Source organism: Xenopus laevis, chromosome 4S, assembly GCF_017654675.1.
Source record: "Xenopus laevis strain J_2021 chromosome 4S, Xenopus_laevis_v10.1, whole genome shotgun sequence".
Classification (NCBI taxonomy): domain Eukaryota; kingdom Metazoa; phylum Chordata; class Amphibia; order Anura; family Pipidae; genus Xenopus; species Xenopus laevis.
Window position 1 is genome coordinate 13,571,731 of NC_054378.1, and position 20,128 is coordinate 13,591,858.

General features: G+C 42.7%; 1 protein-coding gene across 16 annotated transcripts in view; it reads left to right on the forward strand.

The window, feature by feature from the left end:
- Positions 1-20,128, forward strand: part of ppfia1.S (protein tyrosine phosphatase, receptor type, f polypeptide (PTPRF), interacting protein (liprin), alpha 1 S homeolog) — a 93,126-nt gene that overhangs the window by 11,820 nt on the left and 61,178 nt on the right. For all 16 annotated transcript variants that reach the window (XM_041591399.1, XM_041591397.1, XM_041591400.1 and 13 more), the window contains 2 exon segments: positions 17,166-17,267; positions 18,325-18,489. In XM_041591399.1, the coding sequence (XP_041447333.1) occupies positions 17,166-17,267; positions 18,325-18,489 (267 nt within the window).

Sequence of the window (20,128 nt, forward strand, 5' to 3'; positions counted from 1 at the left end):
ATATCGCATGGAACTGCTGTCACAAACCGTACTGGCAAAATGCCCCTCCAAACCAGGGGAAATCACTGAGCTGTGATTATATTTATTGATGGGAGATGGCTGGAGAAGAGACAGCAAAGGAAGGATGTGGCCTGGGGCCCTACTTTTCAGTGTATTGTTCCGAAGATAAGAAGATCTGTTCAATGACGGAAGCACTGATCCAGTGGAATTCGGGGAGGACCCTGTTTTGTTCCCAAACATCAGCAGTGTTTGTTTGGTACAGCTGATAAAAGGGGAATGTTAAAGGGAAACTAAATCCGTTATTCAAAGGATAATAGAATGTACCATCCAAGGGTAACTACAGCTGAAAGTAAACATGGATCTGCTCTTGCCAAAATAAGCAACCCCATGCCTTTTAATGGAACAATAACAACAAAAAATGAAACCGCGTTTTAAAGCAGAACTAAAGCCTAACTAAAGAAGTAGGGTAGACATGTTGTACATTGTTTTAGGCTTCTGTACCAGCCCAAGGTAACCACTTCCCTTTAGCAGTAAAGATCTGTGTCTCCAAAGAAGCCCCAGTAGCTCCCCATCTTCTTTTCTGCTGATTTACTGCACATGCTCTGTGCTGCTGTCACTTACTGAGCTTAGGGACCCACTCACAATATACAGTACACATAGAATAGAAATGTCACAATATAAGGCTGATTAGTAATTAATATAGATAATTACTACATGGCAGCACAGAAACCAGTGCAATTAGCATCAGAATTTAATAATCAGCCCTGTAGCATCAGCTTATATTACAGACCAAACTCATTTTCTGCTGGATAATTAGCGACGAGCCCTAAGCTTAGCTTCTCAACAGCTGCTCAGAGCCCACTGAGCATGTGAGTGTCACAGACACTTTCCAAGATGGTGACCCTCTGTGACAAGTTTGAAGTCCTGGATCATTGCTGCTATTGACAAGCTGAAACTTTAGGCTGGTGCAATAAGTTCTGTATATAAAATATGGCATTTTCATACATTCATTTTTAGGGTTTAGTTCTCCTTTAAAGCAATTACAATATAATGTAGTGTTGCCCTGCACTGGTAAAACTGGTGTGTTTCCTTTAGAAACACTACTATAATTTATATAAACAAGCTGCTGTGTGGCCATGGGGGCAGCCATTGAAGCATATAAGGCTATAATTAAAAATTCGCCAGCAGGATGGCACTCGCGGCGCTTCGTTTTCCGAAGTTGCCCAAAGTTTCCTGAGTTGCAATAAACACTTGCCACAAGTCAGTATTTCAAAAATAAGTGCTTGGGTTGAGGCCATTGGCAGTAAAATCCAAGGGGTTGGAGAGCAACATGTTGCTCACGTGCTACTGGTTGGGGACCAGTGATGTAGACAGTGATTTAGTGTTGGTTCCCCTTTGTTGTGGTTTTTGTTAGTTTTCAGTTCTCTGGTTGCTGGGGTCCAGCTTACCCTAACAACCAGTACATGGATTTAAGAAGAGACAGGACAGGCCTGGATAGAAAGATAAGCAATCAAAAGTAAAAATCCGAATACAGAACATAAGTTCTTTTTGCCAAAGGGGTCAGGGACCCCAGTTTGAAAGTTGGAACAAGCAAAAGAAGAAACTAATAACGAGTTGCTAGTTTTGCACCTTTTTTCTTTTTTGTAGGCTGATGAGCAGATTAAATTTTATAAAGAGGTGATCATGATACAAATTGGTTTCAGAGGCAGCCGTTCTCATTTTTATTTCACCGTGGATCCCTCAGCAGCAGATTTGTTGAGGACCTTGGGCACTTCCCAAATGATCTGTTGCGAGACTATTAGAGCACTAATATTAGAGCATAGGGCTGCCACCAGTCCGATTTTGACTCAAAGCCTGGTTTTTGAAGGGCTGTCCGGCTCAAAACTGCTTTGCCGGTTTTCCAAATTAGTAAAAAAGCTGGAAAGAGTCAGAAGAAGAAAATTAAAAAATAAATAATGAAGTAGACTTAAAGGGGTGATTAACCTTTGAGCTTTTTTGGTATGTTGGCCTGGATGACTCTTTCCAGCTTTCAAATGGGGTCACTGACCCCATCTGAAAACCAAATGCTCTGTAAGGTTACAAATGTATTGTTGCTATGTTTTATTCCTCATATTTTTCACGCCTCTCCTATTCGTATTCCTGTCTCTTATTCAGATCAGTGTCGGGTTGCTAGGGTAATTTGGAACCTAGCAACCAGATGCCTGACTGTAAGGTAGTGAACTGCTGAATGAAAAACGCTAACTAACTCAAAACTGACAAATATTAATAATAAAAAAAAAAAATTAAAACCAATTACAAATTGTCTCAGAATATCCCTCTTTACATAATATTAAATGTTAAGTCAAAGGTGAACAACCCCTTTAAGGTATGGAGATACATATTACTGAAACCTGGACCTGTTATCCAGTCCTTGTCTCAATGGGGGAGCTTACAATCTAAAGTTCCTACACACAAGGGGCAGATTCTCAGGTTGTGCGATGGCCAAGGGAACGACTAGCAGCCGGTCAGGTCGTGGTGGCCCCATCATTTCCTCCTTGGAATATATTTAGTTGTTTAATTGTAAAACTCCTCCCCCTCTTTCTTGGAAAACAGTAGTCATTATTCTTTATTAGCTTGCCAGACTCCTGACCTACTTCTTGTCCTAGTCAAGAGAATAACAATGCAGCGTTTGCTTACTTCCGAGTAATGGTATCGCCTCGGGGCACGGCAATTTAGCCTGACAATTTGTAGAAATGAGATCGCCTTTCATACTGCAATGTACACGGTGAAAGTACACACTTCCAGTATATTCCATAATCCAGCCTAGTGCCAGATGATTGTTGGGGCTGATCCAACACCCATAGAATTATTTTTATAGTTAAACTTTTATAGTGTAGAAATCCGCATTGCCTGGCAGCTGGTTTCTCTTGATCTATGCCTAGTCTGTAGCCTGCACCATGCCCACTTACCCTTTGTTTTTGGTATGTACCTTACCTTTCCTCCTGGTACTAGGGTTGCCACCTTTACTGTAAAAAATTACCGTCCGATGGGGGGCGGGCACAAAAAGGGGGTGGGTCATGGCACAAAAGTGGGCGGGGCTACACAGTATGCCATAAAAGGGGGCGGAGCAACATCGACCCGATGTCAAGAACACTGCAAAAAAGGTAAGTTTGGCGCCAATTGGGGGCAGGCTGAGGCTTTTTTTAAAGGGTATTACAAATTACCGGCAACTGCATTGCCGGTAAATTTGTAATACCGGCCCCGGCCTTGGCAGGTGTTTTACCGGCTAGGCCAGTAAAATACTGGCCGGGTGGCAACCCTACCTGGTACCCACCACTAATACAGGTATAGGGCCTGTTATCCAGAATGCTAAGAACCTGGATCAGGATAACTGATCTTTCCGTAATTTGGATCCTCATACCTTAGGGTCACGGCACACGCTCAGATTTGGGGAGATTAGTAACCCGGCTACAAATCTCCTCTTCTTCGGGGAGACTAATCTCCCCGAACTGCGTCCTGCTGGTTAGAATGTAAATCGCCTGTGGGATGGCACTTGGAGTGCTTCGTTTTCCAAAATCGCCCAAAGTTTCCGCATGAGGCAACTTCGAGCGACTTCAAAAAACATGATTTTCTAGTAGACTTGAGGGTCAGGGCACATGCTCAGATTTGGGGGGGATAAGTCAGCCGACTACAAATCTCCTCTTCTTCGGGCGACTAATCTCCCCGAACTGCTTCCCGTCGGCTAGAATGTAAATCACCGGCGGGAGGCAGTTCGGGGAGATTAGTCGCCCTGAAGAAGAGTAGATTTGTTGCCGGGCAACTAATCTCCCCGAAGTCTACTAGAAAATCATGTAAACATTACATTTACCCAATAGTCTGGTTTTGCTTCCAATAAGGATTAATTCTATCCTAGTTTGGATTAAGTACAAGGTACAGTTATGGGATTCGTTATCCAGTAAAATCTGAATTATTTACTCCATTTCATCCAAATAATCCCAATTTTTAAAAATGATTTCCTTTTTCTGTGTAATAATAAAACAGTAGCTTGTACTTGATCCAAACTACGATATAATCAATCATTATTCAAACCAAAACCGTGAAAGAAAACCATTTTGAAAAATTTGGTTTATTTCATTGTAGTGGAGATGGGGGAAGCAGCCTTTCCGTATTTCAGAGCTTTCTGGATAACTGGTTTCTGGAAAGCGGATCCCATATCTGTAATACAATTACGTCCTTGTGCGTTTGCGCTTTGCTGTCTGGCTAGGGGCACAGAAAATCCACCTTAAAGGGATACTGTCGTGGGAAAAAAATAGTTTTTCAAAATGAATCAGTTAATAGTGCTGCTCCAGCAGAATTCTGCACTGAAATACATTTCTCAAAAGAGCAAACAGATTTTTTTATATTCAATTCTGAAATCTGACATGGGGCTAGATATATTGTCAATTTCCCAGCTGCCCCAAGTCATGTGACTTGTGCTCTGATAAACTTCAATCACTCTTTACTGCTGTACTGCAAGTTGGAGTGATATCACCCCCCTCCCTTCCCCCCACCCAGCAGCCAAACAAAAGAACAATGGGAAGGTAACCAGATAGCAGCTCTCTAACACAAGATAACAGCTGCCTGGTAGATCTAAGAACAACATTCAATAGTAAAAACCCATGTCTCACTGAGACACATTGTTACATTGAGAAGGAAAAACAGCAGCCTGCCAGAAAGCATTTCTCTCCTAAGTGCAGGCACAAGTCACATGACCAGGGGCAGCTGGGAAATTGACAAAATGTCTAGCCCTATGTCAGATTTCAAAATTGAATATAAAAAATCTGTTTGCTCTTTTGAGAAATGGATTTCAGTGCAGAATTCTGCTGGAGTAGCACTATTAACCTATGCGTTTTGAAAAAAACATGTTTTCCGATGACAGGATCCCTTTAAGTAGGATTTATCCAACAATTGAACCTCTCCAGCCATTTCCATCAACACCTAGTGTGTTACCAGTAAGAAAGAGGTCAATTGTTCTGCTACTTATTATTTGCAGCTCTTCAAATAGTCTTTCATGGTTAGGGTCAGGGAGTCGGTGACCTTTAGAACTTGTTCCCGGAGGCACAGGGAGGCTAAAGCTGGTCGCACACAGAGCAATGCAAACTGCATCTCATCACAATATGTTGGAACCCCTCTAGGTCTCATCCAATGGCTGCAGCTTTGATGAACCCATAAACAGTTTCTTTTTTGGCCAATTAGAATAAGAGATGCTGCGAGGGTCACCACATGATCGTCAAGTGAAGTCTAATGACTTGTTTGCACCAGATTACCCTGTGGCCCATTGTCACACACACAAATAAAAAGAGGCACCCAATTAAGGAACTGTTTTTTTTTTTCTTTCCTGGAAGATGGTGGCACTTCCTTTGAAAGATCCCCAGGGAAATTAACCTTTACTTTTCCTTTAAAGGAGAACTAAACCCTAAAAATAAATATGGCTGAAAAAGGCATATTTAATATATTGATCTTTTTGCGCCAGCCTAAAGTTTCAACTTGTCAATAGCAGCAATGATCCAGGACTTCAAACTTGTCACAGGGGGTCACCATCTTGGAAAGTGTCTGTGACACTCACATGCTCAGTGGGCTCTGATTGGCTGTTGAGAAGCTAAGCTTAGGGCTCGTCACTAATTATCCAGCAGAAAATGAGCTTCCCTGGCTGTAATATAAGCTGATGCTACAGGTTTGCTGATTATTAATTTCTGATGCTAATTACACTGGTTTCTGTGCTGCCATGTAGTAATTATCTGTATTAATTACTAATCAGCTTTATATTGTGAAATTTTTATTCTATGTGAACTGTATATTGTGAGCGGGTCCCTAAGCTCAGTAAGTGACAGCAGCACAGAGCATGTGCAGTGAATCAGCAGAAAAGAAGATGGGGAGCTACTGGGGCATCTTTGGAGACACAGATCTTTACTGCTAAAGGGCTGTGGTTGCCTTGGGCTGGTACAGAAGCCCAAAACATTATGTACAACATTTCTAGCTACTTCTATAGCCAGGCTTTTGTTCTCCTTTAAGTGCATTTGTTGGAGGTGCTCTTCAGATGTGCTGTGCTCCTCCGCATAATGGGACAGGAGTATTGGGTCGGTATCAGGTCGCTGGTATGACTAGAAGTAGGTTTATAGTGCTGGGCTCCTCTAGCTTTGTACAAAAATGACAGTGGACCAACTAGCCATACACTTATGGTCGCCTTGGCTCATAACATGGCAGATACTCCGGGACAGTTCAGGGGATATCCAAGACCATAAATAAACATTCACCCCCTCGTCTCATCTCAGATTTGCCCCCAAAGTCTGACCCGTCGTTTTTGTCCCATGAATGCCAAATCTCCCCCCACCGTCATGGACTGACAGTCGAAATTCCTGATATAAAATAACACAGGACATCTGTTTCTAAGTAAGACGGAGCAGACCTAGGTCATGTGATTACCTATACGGAGCTTGCCCAAATATTTTGGAAAAGGGTATCTTTTTCCAAGTGGATAGTAAAATACAGTTTAACAGTTCTGAGTGTAGACTGATTTATTTTATCATTACTGTACTATATTTAGCACTAACACATACACCACACTCTACAGAGGTTCTAATCCCGCCAGCCCCTGCCCCCATGGAGCTTACAATCTAATGTCCTGTGATTTTCATGCATCTCAGCAGGATCATACCAATCACTAAACTGCCTGTATGTGTCAGGCAAAGCAAAAACAATCAATTTCCTCCTTATAGAATTTGCCTAAAACACATGGACTTTTCATATAAAGAAACAATTCAGCTCACTAATTGTTAACAGGCGTTTGAAATTCTTAAGGTCTGCGCCTATTCATTAATATGTGATTTATTTAATTTTGGCATTCCTTTAACCTTGATAGTGATCTCAAGTAGGGGCTCTAAAAATGGCTGTCTGGCATAGTAATTCCTATTAGTTCTTTGTATCCAGCTGATCACAACTGTAATCTGTTATTCATCCCATTGCATAGATATGTATGTGTACAGAAAATAACATAACTGTGTTGGCAATTTTTCAGGATTTCACTTAGATACGCCCGGGGAGGGGGCCGTTTTATGCTCCCTTAAAGGGGCAGTATTCTACCCCTTGTTCAATATGAGTTCGATAAATAGGTCTCAACATACTTTTTGCCTATTGTTTTAATCATGAAAAAAAGCTACGTTTTTTGTTATTTCTTGAGCTAAACCGGGAAACTGAAGCTCCTCTATGTTTGGTCCTTGCGAGGGAGCTGCTTAAATTTTTCAGGATATCACTTAGATGTGCCTGGGGAGGCTGCCACCCTTGTTATAAGCTTCATTAATGGGGCACTGACCCCATTTGAAGCTTACAACAAGGGTGGCAGCCTCTCCAGGCACATCTAAGTGAAATCCTGAAAAATATAAGCAGCTACCTCGCAAGGACCAAACATGGAGGAGCTTCAGTAAAAAGAACAAGGCATGTAATTAAAAAAAAAACTATACAAAATAAATAATGATCTATTAAAAAGTTGTTTATGATTGCCAATTCTATAACATACTAAAAGTTTAACATAAAGGTGAACCAACCCTTTAAAACAATAAGCAAAAAGTATTTTCTGCAGAAGTCTTAAGCTCCCCATAGATGCAACGATTCTTCTTGCTGAACGACCCATTTTAGGGAAGTCCGACCAATCCTTCGAAATTATCGCGTGGTTAGTGGGATTCGAACGATTGTGCATCTTGCGATTTTTTTGGCCGACATCTGTCAGGAAATTGATCGGCCAGGTCAAAAAATCTTTGTCGGTTCTAGTGCAATCTATCTATACATATTGAAAAAAGGGCACACTGCTCCTTTAAAAATGGGTTCTCGCCTTCACCACCAGATTTATTAGGTTGGTTTTAGTCTGCCATATTGGTACCGAATTCAGGTTTAGTGGTCAAAATGGGAAAGTAAAACGCCATTTTAGGGAGCTAGCACACGGGCAGATTCGGAGAGATTTAGTCACCTGGCAACTAATCACCTCTTCTCCCCAAACTGCCTTCCGTCTGCTATAATGAGAAAATGCCAGCGCCAATGCACTCGCGGTGCTTCGATTTCCGAAGTTGTTTCCTTGTGAGGCAACTTGGGGCGACTTCGGAAATCGAGGAGCCACAAGTGCATTGGCGCTGGCGTTTTCTCATTATAGCAGGCGGAAGGCAGTTCATGGAGATTGTCGCCCCGCAGAAGAGGCGATTTAGTTGCCAGGCGACTAAATCTCCCCAAATCTGCCCGTGTGCTAGCTGCTCCCTTACATTTTACCATTATTCACATGGTATAAAACGTTGTTTTGTTCTTTGTTCAACATTGTTATGTTTCCTGTCCTAGAATGAAGAAACATTTACTCCTGAGCTGCTAGAGATAAATCCAACTTTAGGAAGCCTTGGTGTATGTATTGGTTTTGAGCCCAGATCTGCATTCCAGTTACAGATTGTTGAGTTCAGTGGAACCGAGCACTGTATATGCTGAATATCTTTCTAAAAATATAATTCCTGCTGGGGCAGCACCACCATGTAACATGTATTTCATTCTGGTGGCTTTCATTGTGTTGGTGGGATACGGATTCTCCTTGCCCTTAGGTGACTTATCTTCCGTGCTACTGCATACCTCCCAACTGTCCCGGTTTTCGCGGGACACTCCCGATTTTGAAAGCTCAACCCGCAGTCCCGGGTCTGTTACTGAAATGTCCTGACTTTCTCTTTGATCTCCTGCACTCAACAGCCAGAAAAAGATACAAAGTTTCTAACTTAATTGGCTTTTGACAGAGAGCCCAGAATGGATACCTAGATACTTTTGTAACAGTTTAAGAAAAGAAAGTCTCTTGGGAGAACTTAGACTCACAGCTTAAAGGGAAATTCGCCTTCATTTGCAAGACTGTAATAACACAGAGAAAAAACGTGTTCAAACTTTCATAACCTGCCAAATTTTTGTAAAATGAACATGGTAATTAGGGGGTGTGACCACAAAATGGGTGCGTGTTCAAAAAAATGTCGGCGGGCTCCGCGCGGCAAATCTTTTGTCCCTTTCTGTTTCCAAAATGTTGGGAGGTATGCTACTGGAGACATTGACCCTCTAAATTAGAGATGCACAAGAATCCATTATTTTTGTATTCGGTCAAACAGTGGCTCCTTCACCGCCCACCACTCCAATGCCAAACACATGAGCATAATGAGCGAGCTAGAAAGACTTGATTATCTACTTATATGTCACCAAACATAGCCATCAGCACCAGGACTTACCTCTCCTTGTGAGCTACATATAGCTTACTACAAAATAATATTGTTTACCCCCCAACCGGAGTGCATTCTCTATTAGTTTTCATCTTCAGTTGGGGAAACTTTTTTTCCTAGATAGTTGCCCTTTAAATGTTCACATCCTACGGAAGCAGATCTACTAATTAGGCTGGGGCTTTATTATAAATCCTGAAACAGCCGCTCTAGAGGAACCAGTACTGAAAGAGAACTGCATTTGGACTTTAAACATACAAATGGCACCATAACCCTTTGCCCAAAATGGTAGTGCCATAGCCTTTATTTGGGTATAAAGGGTACCCATGGAACGTGCAGAATCAGACTGATGCAGTCATTTGGTCCAGTCCAGACCCGATGATTTTCCTCGTAATGGGATCTTCTAACTGTATCAGACTGGCTGTCGGAAAGGGCCAAAAAAAAGATGCTGAATTGACAACTTTAATGTTCTATTGGCTCCAGTTATAGATACGTAAGTATGTCGCCATACTATCTGTACTTCAGTATCCAAATTAAAGAGGAAATAATCAAATAAGTCCCATTTCATTCCGAGGGAAGGTTTTTAGGATGACAGGACCCACAGTCCCTTTCAGCAGCGTTAATTCCTCCTGCCTTTTGGTTCTTGTTATGATTAAAGGAACAGTAACACCGAAAAAATGTAAGTGTTTTAAAGTAATGAAAATATAATGTGGTGCTGCCCTGCACTGGTAAAACTGATGTGTTTGTTTCAGAAACACTACTATAGTTCATATAAACAAGCTGCTGGGGAGCAATGGCGGAAATTGAAAAACGGCTATATGGCACAGGATAACTAATGGATAACAGATAACACCATTAGACAGACAGAGTTTATCTACTATCTGATGTGTAACCTGAGCCTTTTCTCCTTTGAATGGCTGCCCCCATTGCTACACAGCAGCTTGTTTATATAAACTATAGTAGTGTTTCTGAAGCAAACACAGCAGTTTTACCAGTGCAGGGAAACACTGCATTATATTTTCATTACTTTAAAACACTTTTATTTTTTGATGTTACTGTTCCTTTAAATGGGAAATGCATGAGCTTGCTGGTGTAACGCTATACCCAGGGGATAACTGTCTCTTATTGGAATGAGATCCCTTTGTATGGGAGGGGAAAGTGTCTGCTTGTCTCACTTCTCTCACTGGCAACAGTTCCAGGCTTGGAATTAGTATGGGACTGGTTCTTAGTCTTAAAGTGTTCTATGTTAGTTCTTTTCAATGTATAAAGAGCTCTTCTAAAATTGTCTAATGCTTCCAAGCAGTCATGAAATGGGATTACACATTATTGCAACACATCTGTTTTTATATGGAAAAAAAAAAAAAGGATTATTTTAATTTAAACTGTGGTTGCGTCAAACTAGTCACGTGGGAAAAGTATGTACATCCAGTAACCACATTATAGTTCATCTTATTTTTATATGTATATTGTTCCAACAATTGCCAAAGCCTTCTCGGCTTTTTCATCAAGTGGGTTTATCTGATATACCCTGTGCTTCTTGGCTGGGTGATATTGCAATTATCATGTCGTTTAAAGAAGTATATAGAGATCTTGGGCAAGCTGAGGGCCATAATGCTGCCATGAATGGACTTGATCTAGTTGTACAAAGTGGACAGAACATCACATTATCATAGAATTATGAGGGTCGCACCAAATAGAATCCTGCAGCGGCCCGGATACCTTGCTGGATGAGGGTAGGATTTTCGGGTATGGGTATAGATGCGGGTCATGTTGCGGTCTCATCTGTATTTATTACCATTTGTTATATTGTCTATACTTTTACTTTTTTCTGTGTCTGCCCTCTTCTGATGTCACTTCCAGTTTGCAGCAACAGCACTTCCTGTTAGAGTCCCGCAGCGGGTCGTGTACCGGCGGGTTACCCGCAAAAACCTGCGGTACTCTTCGGGTTGCAGGTAGAAGTTCCAGGAGCGGGTATAGACGCGGGTCGGCAGTTTTCCGGGTTTGTAGGTCGCGGGTCTTCTCAATAACGAGTTTTACTCCTTTTTTCGGATCACGCCTACTTCTAATGATGTCACTTCCACTTCCAGTTTACAATGACAACACTTCTTGATGGTTATTGGGTTGCGGATAAGGTATTTGCAGGTGGGGTTGCGGCTCCAAGCGAGTAAATTTGCGGGTTGCGGGTCCTGCTTGTCATGGGTTGCATTCCGGTTTAACAAATTTGTTATGCGCAAGACTCTTATTTCCTGTTAAATGTTGGTCGGCGGGTTGAGGATAAGGTCGTTGCAGGCGGCCTTAACACGGGTTATGGTTCAGGCTGCAGGTTTGGGTCGGTCTGGGTCTCAAAAATTGGTTCCCCGCAGGACTCTAGCACCAAACCCTTGGCTTAGTTCAGTGACTGCTGAACCTGATGATGATCAGAAGTTGGAAGAAAAAGTTCTGAATGAATTTTGTGAAGATCCAACAGAAAGTGTAGTATCTTCTTGTTGTAGTTTTGTGGCTATACAGTGGACAAACTCACCAATGGCTAGCTGGCCGAACAGGAGTGTTTCATTCTGAGGGTCAGTGGAGATGCTGCTCCTCTTATATCCAAAATGGTTGATGTGCCATTCTTCCACAGAGGGCTTTATCAAATGAAATTTGAATTACAGATCTGACAGCTTAAGCTAAAATGTTTCCATAGTATGTAGCTATTAAGGTCTGTTTTTGACATATGCCTTCAAAATACCAGTATATGGGTATCTGCCAAATATGTGATGCTCGGAAATCCAGCCACTAGCTGTCAGGTTAAGGCTTCTAAGCAGCTGCTTATGTTTGAATTTCTGACTTGGAGGCAAGTTTTGGTTGCACATGTACTGTCTGTCTCCTATAGGCTGCCAGTCCACATAGAGGCTACCGAATAGCCAATCACAGCAGTTTTTTGGCACCCCCGGAAACATTTTCATGCTTGTGATGTTCCCCAATAGTGAAGTGCGTGCCAGCCGATACCTGCGAGTTCAGGCCGATCTCGGCACACCGCTTGCCGGCTTCCGCCTTCTGGCTTTATGGGCCCTCCTCAGCGGCGTGAGTCTACAGAAGAGCGCTGCAGGTGGGTTCGGTCCGGTGCAGGTCAAGTTTTTCTCGACCTTCACATCTCCCCAACTCTCTTTGCGTTTTGATGTGGTTCCCAGATAAAAAAAAAAGCTAGGGACCCCTGATTTAAATCACTGGGCAGTAGATTTTCTGAGTTGTATTTTGGAGGTTTAGATCTCTAAGGAGTTTTTAGATGTATTTGTCAGAACTTCTTTCCCTGGAAGAGACTACAGTGAAGGCTGCAAAGTGCGAAAAATGCACACAATCCACCATGAGTCCTGCACCGGTCCAATTTTTGGAACCCGTACTTGCAATCCGCAACCCGCATTCTTACCCGCTTGGTCCCGCTACCCGACCCGACTCGAAAGTACCTAATACGCAACCTGGATCCTTGACCCGCTGACCATCAAGAATCAGGAAGTGCTGTCATAAACGGGAAGTGACATCATCGGAAGTAGGCGTGATCAGAAAAAAGGAGTAAAAATCACTATTGAGAAGACCCGCGGCCAGATCCGCAAACCCGCAGAACTGGCGACGCGCGCTATACCCACACCCCGAAATTCAACCCGCAGGGTACCGCAGGTCTTTGCGGGTAACCCACGGGTAGCCTCGGGTACCGACCGGCTGCAGAACTCTACCATGTGCCCTACTCTGCACTTTTAAAAAAAAAAAAAAAACCCAATTGTTGAATGTGCTATTTTCATGATGGGTAGGCAGGGATAGACACATAGGCATCCTCTACCTATCAGGCCCGGACTGGCAACTGTGGGTTCTGGCAATTGCCAGAGGGGCTGCTATATGGTTCCATAGAAAGTTACCATATAGTGGGCTGGTTGGGGGCTCTTTGGGCCTCTGTGTACTTGGAATGGCAGGGCCTATTTTGACTCCCAGTCCAGGCCTGCTACCTATAGTGCATTGAGGAGAGCATGAGGGTGCAGACCACCACAGACTCCTATACTTACCCCCTTCTCTGTGACAGGTGAAAAGGACAGGACTGTCTTGTGCGTACTACGGCTATGCTCTATACGTAGCAGAAGATGGGAAATATGCCAATAGCCGCAGAGAACCCTCAAAACCTGACGTTGTATCAAATGACTCAATGTGGGTATTTCCATAGTAGCCATAGGGATTGGGTGGTAACTATTGTTCTGTAGGTTTTAGGACAATCCAGGGTTCCTTCTTAAAGGTGGTCATAATTGTTAAGATTTCTAAAAGATTATTGTAAGACCAAGCTTATCTAGAAACAATCGTTTAAATGTACGATTTGTCAACTAAAAAGACCATTTCAAGATATATAGTCTAGTTGAAGCCATGAAAACTGTGGGTAGCTGCCTGCTTGGTCCTTCAAACAGTTGGACAATAGATTTCACTGTGAACAACGAAAATCTTGTCAAACAAACAAATTTTTAGATGCTCAATCGTTTGGTGCCCACTAAACTCATGATGATTTGATGTAATTGTCAGATCGCACTAAAATCGGTCGTTAAGGAGAGAAAAATCTTAACGTCTATGGCGACCTTAAGCAAGGGTCCCCAAGAGCAAAGTGGTGGCAAGATGACGGCCACGTGTTAATGTGCATTGGGCTAGTTTATGCCAACACAGACATCCATGTTAATTTGCAAAAGAAATTGTTCATCTTGCTTCTTCACGACCCCAAACACCTACCCAACCTTATTTTAAAACGGAATCTTGGTAACTTAAAGAGGCTTATTATATGTCATAGAACAGGGTGTGTTAGTTTCATTTACTAAGCTCTCAGCTGGTTAGACAATTGGCAGTGAAATTTTTCTAAATAGATCCGAGTGGACTAAAGTGGAATAAATAAATTCAGATGGTCCAGGCCGCTTGATGTTTTTTTTCCTCGAAGGACTTGTTTAGAGTTCTGGTTGAAGAGTTTGAGAGTTCATCGGGGTGGTGGGGGGAGAAGAAAGTCAATCACCTTGATGAGTTCCCATGCCACTAGCAGAATGGGAATAGAATACAACTTGGCGTCAGCTGCCGTGCTGATGTTCTGCGTGTGAGAAAGGGAGCCTGAAAAGGTTGCCGGCCCCTGGCTTCTCCTGGAATGTCAACTATTAAACACTACGTTGTTGTCCTTTGGGTGGGATCCTTTAGAAGTGAGAGAAGCAGGAAGACAAATGGACATTCTTCTTCTGTGGTTACAGTTTGTATAAAGTGCACAGATCCCCAAACAGAGCTTGGGTTCTGCGCATGTACACGTGAGGCCCGCGTGTCCCCCAGGAAGGTTCTCCTATAGCAAATGTCACTTGCCCTGTTGTGCTATTTCTCTGTACAATAATTAACCTGCTACAGTGTGTTAGGAATTTACTGTAGCAGTTGAAAGGTTGAATCCATTTAACCCCCTGGGGACTTAGCAGGACTCTGTTTGTATGGCTGCTCTGGCATTTGGCTAACATTTGTCCCCAAGCTAGCCAAACTTTTTCAGCACCCTGTCCTTATTATTACAAAATTTCATTCATTCTTATTGCTACAGGAGTACATGAGACACCACATATCTGGCCTTCAGGCCAGGGCTCCAGAGATATCTATGACCACAAATAGGAATTCAACCTTCAGCCCCATAGTTTGGAAAGCAGTCAGTGTTTGGGACTTCAGTGGTGTGGCGGGCTAGTTCCAGCTGTGTTTGCTCATTACGCTTGACTTGTTTCTATACCGTGTTATCAGCCGCTGTCTTTGTTGGAACATGATAAAGGTGGCAATAGATGTAGAAATGGCCAAACGAGCAGATCTCTCCCCGATATTCCCACATTGAAGTAGGCGATATCGGGCTCATCCGATTGTATGCCCAAGGGCCCAATGATCGGATTATAACGGATCCGATACGGGCGGTTGGATTGTGTGACCGCACACACACGTAGATAGACGGGATTTTTTAACCTGCCCAATCGAGATCTGATTGGGGAAGCCCGTTGGATGGCCCCACACATGGGCCAATAAGCTGCCGACTCTGTCTGTGGACCTGGCAAATCCGTTTAAGGTGTGCTCTTGGTGGCCCCTGCTGATTCTGAATATTGTATCTGCCGATGCACCTTATTTACAAGTTTGGCTGTCTGCCCAAACAGTCGGAACAATAGAAAGGAGGTTGTATTGGGTATCCATTTGACCTACATGCTGATCAGTTAGATACCTACAAGGGTTGAGTTTTCATGGCAGCCTTTAGCTGGATCATCTTGTTTGTTTGCATAAGGAAGAATATTGATCTTTGTGTGGGTGACCTTCTTGCAGTCATATAGCATAAATACTTGTCTGTCTTACCCTAGAGATTAGGCATATGGGGCTTGGCAAGTCCTGGAGGGCAAGCCAACAAATAATTCAGCGGCATTCTGGTTTATAGGAACAATGACATGCCGTGGCAGGAAAAAAGTCCTCCTGGCCTACATAGTTTTGCCCACTTAAAGGAGAACTGAACCCTAAAAATAAATATGGCTAAAAACGCCATATTTTATATACAGAACTTATTGCACGAGGCTAAAGTTTCAGCTTGTCAATTGCAGCAATGATCCAGGACTTCACACTTGTCACAGGGGGTCACCATCTTGGAAAGTGTCTGTGACACTCACATGCTCAGTGGGCTCTGATTGGCTGTTGAGAAGCTAAGCTTAGGGGTCGTCACTAATTATCCAGCAGAAAATGAGGTTGGTCTGTAATATAAGCTGATGCTACAGGGCTGATTATTAAATTCTGATGCTAATTGCACTGGTTTCTGTGCTGCCATGTAGTAATTATCTGTATTAATTACTAATCAGATTTATATTGTGACATTTCTATTCTATGTGTACTGTATATTGTGAGTGGGTCCCTAAGCTCAGTAAGTGACAGCAGCACAGAGCATGTGCAGTGAATCTGCAAAAAAGAAGATGGGGAGCTACTGGGGCATCTTTGGAGACACAGGTCTTTACTGCTAAAGGGCTGTGGTTGCCTTGGGCTGGTACAGAAGCCCGAAACATAATGTACAACATTTCTAGCTACTTCTTTAGTTAAACTTTGATTGTCCTTTAAACCTTTCTGTAGAATTGTACTCAACATTAAAGGCAACATCTGTTTGTTATTTTTTTCTCTGAAATGCTGTATATTCCCCTTCCCAGTGTACTAAAATCCTCAGTCTGACAGCAAATCTTACCATGAACAGCTCCCAGCACTGCTCTTCTTCCTCGTGTCCCTGAGGCTAACCTCCTTGTTTACCAAGGTGGGACATTCCTGTGAGAAACTCGCAGAACAAGAATCCGTAGTCAAACATTTAAACATTGTGCGACATGAATACAACAGCTGACAGTATGATAAGAAAATTGGTTAAGAACACAGCAATTCCATTTTGGAAAAAAAAATATTTTTGTCTAGTTGTCTGTGCACACATTTATACAGGTATTGACCTGTTATCCAGAATTCTTGGGATCTGGAGTTTTCTGGATAACAAATCTTTCCCTTATTTGGATCTTCATGCCTTAAGTCTGCCAGAAAATCATGTAAATAAACACAATAGACTGGTTTTGCTTCCATTTAGGATTAATTATATCTTAGTTGGGATCAAGTACAAGCTGCTGTTTTATTATTATAGAGAAAAAAGGAAATAATTTTAAAAAACTTGGATCATTTGGATAAAATGTAATCTATGGGAAAAAGCCTTTCCGTAATTCAGATCTTTCTGGATAACTGATTTCCGGATAACGGATCCCATACCTGTACACATCATAATGCTTGGGGGCAATTGAGCTAATGCTGATTTATAGCAACACCATTTGCATCATTATTCCACTTGTTACTCCGCTGCATAAAGATGTGATTGCAAAGCATTCCGTTTTTTCCCCCTGACATATTCATGTTTATTTTGGTTTGTAGGAGTTTGCTGCACTTACAAAAGAGCTAAATATTTGTCGAGAGCAGCTTCTAGAGAGGGAAGAAGAGATCGGTGAACTAAAGGCAGAAAGAAACAACACTAGGGTAAGTAAAGCATGAATGCTAAGCTTGGAATATGTATGTGCAGCATGGCTATTCATTAAAGAGAAAATATACCCCTTTTTGACCTAATCTCATTCAGTTGGGGTTATGTAGAAAAGGTGCATAAACACTTCTGAACTTCCAAAAAAAACATGGTTTTTTTTTTTAACACGGATATTATACCTGATTTCACAGATTAAAAGGGTTATAAGTAGGGATGCACCGAATCCAGGATTCGGTTTGGGATCCGGCCGAATCCTTCTGCCTGGCCGAACCGAATCCTAATTTGCATATGCAATGAGGGGCGAGGTGGGAAATCTCGTGACTTTGTCACAAAACAAGGAAGTAAACAATGTTTTCCCCTTCCCAGCCCTAATTTGCATATGCAAATTAGGATTCAGTTCGGTATTGGCCGAATCTTTCGCGAAGGATTCGGGGGTTCGGCCGAATCCAAAATAGTGGATTCGGTGCATCCCTAGTTATAAGGTTTCCCGGGGTTCCTTAGGGTTGCAATATAATGCAATCCCTCTCTTACTTTGTTCCATTGTCAAGTGATGGATTCTGGGACTTGAAGTCCCCCTGCTTACTGTAGGGGTGCTCCACGGATTCTTTGGAAAGCAGAGGGACTTCAAGTCCCAGAATTCACCACTTGACAATGGAACAAGGTCCGGGAGGAGTTATTCATGGAAGTTGAGATAATGTTTATGCACCTTTCTTACACAAGTCCACCCGAATAAGCTAAAGTAAAAATTTGGCTATGTTTCCTGTTTAAGCCATCGTTTATAAGTGTAATTGCATTCGGGGTGCTTTGAGTAGCCCAAAAATAAGGCAAAAAACTGTGCCCCATATAGTTGCATTTGTGTTGGCACTTGTTAAGTCATAGTTGCCTGGAAGAGCTACTGGAACGCTAGCCAATGACAAGCACCACTCAAACTCGCAAGGCACCTTTTTTGGGCTACTTAAAAATACCTTTCATCCCTAAAGACTTGGATACATTTGTGTAGTCACTGGGCAGATGTTAAGCTTTCGGCCTAGTTTCATTTAATGTCTGTTTTTCAAGCTCTTACTTGAACATCTGGAGTGTCTGGTTTCCCGACACGAAAGGTCCCTCAGAATGACCGTGGTGAAGAGACAGGCGCAGTCTCCTGCTGGGGTGTCCAGTGAAGTTGAAGTCCTCAAGGCACTCAAGTCTCTGTTTGAACATCACAAAGCTTTGGATGAAAAGGTCATTTCTCATTTTTTAAACTTTTTTTTTTTAACATGCATGCATATGGCATGTCTAATTTACTGTGTGCACCTGTAGAGATTCATTTCATTTGTTCTGTATTTAAGTTGTGTCTCTTACAAAGGACAAGGATGCCAAAATTTTCAGGGTTGCCTTTTGTAAATGTATCCCCCCACCCAATCACCGTTACTGTCTTCCCTCTTTCCAGCCTGCATTCTCTTTTTAATATCCGCTGGGCTGGATAGACTTCAGTTAGCTACTCTTGGCACTGTGTGTGTTCATAATAGAATCTATTCGCTGCACATTCACTGCCTATTTGTTCTCTATAATACACACATTACACCAAGGGTTGCCACATTTGCCAATATGGCACTACTGTTGGTTAAAAGAAGCGTGCCTGATCTTACACCACTTTGGTTTAATCCAAAACTAAAGGTGGCCATACACGGCCCGATAAAAGCTGCCGACAGACCGAGTCGGCAGCTTATTGGCCCGTGTATGGGGGCCACCGACGGGCTTCCCCGATCGAGATCTGGCCGAAAGTCGGCCAGATCTCGATCGGATGGGATTAAAAATCCCGTCGGATCGTGGCCGCATCTGTTCGTTGATGCGGTCCCGAGATCCGACCGCCTGTTTGCGTTCGCTAGGATCCGATCGTTGGGCCCAAGGACCCACGATCGGATCAGCCCGATATTGCCCACCTCAAGGTGGGCATATCGGAGGGAGATCCGCTCGTTTAGCGACATCGCCAAACGAGCGGATCTCTCCATGTATGGCCACCTTAACACTTCACCATACCAGACCCCCTACTGTGGGCTAACGGCAAAATAAAATTTATCCAGGATATATTCAAGGAGAGGGAACTGCTAGATTACCAAGCACTTCAAATACCTAGCAGGATGCTCTTCCGATATCTCCAACTTAAACACGCAATACACTTTCAATTTCCTGACATGACTGCACCTTCCAGCATATAGGAGTAAGCGCACAACTATACACGTGCAAAGACTCTCTCAAACGTCTACGCCCTCCTGGCACGGGCCAATGACACTCTGTTTAACAGACTTTATAATAAATGGCGAGTTGATATACCGGAAATAAATAATGAGCAATGGGAAGAATCCTTGGAAACAATATTTGACCACATAGTGGCAACCAAGGATAAACTAATGCAGTACAAATTTTTGCACAGGGCATATATTACACCAAAAGTGTTGGCAAAGATGTCCTCTATTCAAGTGGATGAATGCCCCCGGTGCTACCACTCTCCAGCAGATTTCATTCACATGGTCTGGACCTGCAATAAAATACAAAGATTCTGGACATAGTTAGCGGGTTATATATCTGACCTGAGGGACACCCCCTATTATGGGAAATCCCTCCGGATTGCTCCTAAAATCAGGTCACTGAATTAGCCCCAAAAGTAGCTGAAAGAGCCCTTATATCTGTCCCCGAATCCTTTGCAAAAGATTCGGCCAAATTCCGAACCGAATCCGAACCCTAATTTGCATATGCTAATTAGGGGTCGGAATGGGAAAACAGTTTTACTTCCTTTTGTCACAAAAAGTAAAGCGAATTACCTCCCTGACCCTAATTTGCATATGCAAATTTGGATTCGGTTTCGGCTGGGCAGAAGGAT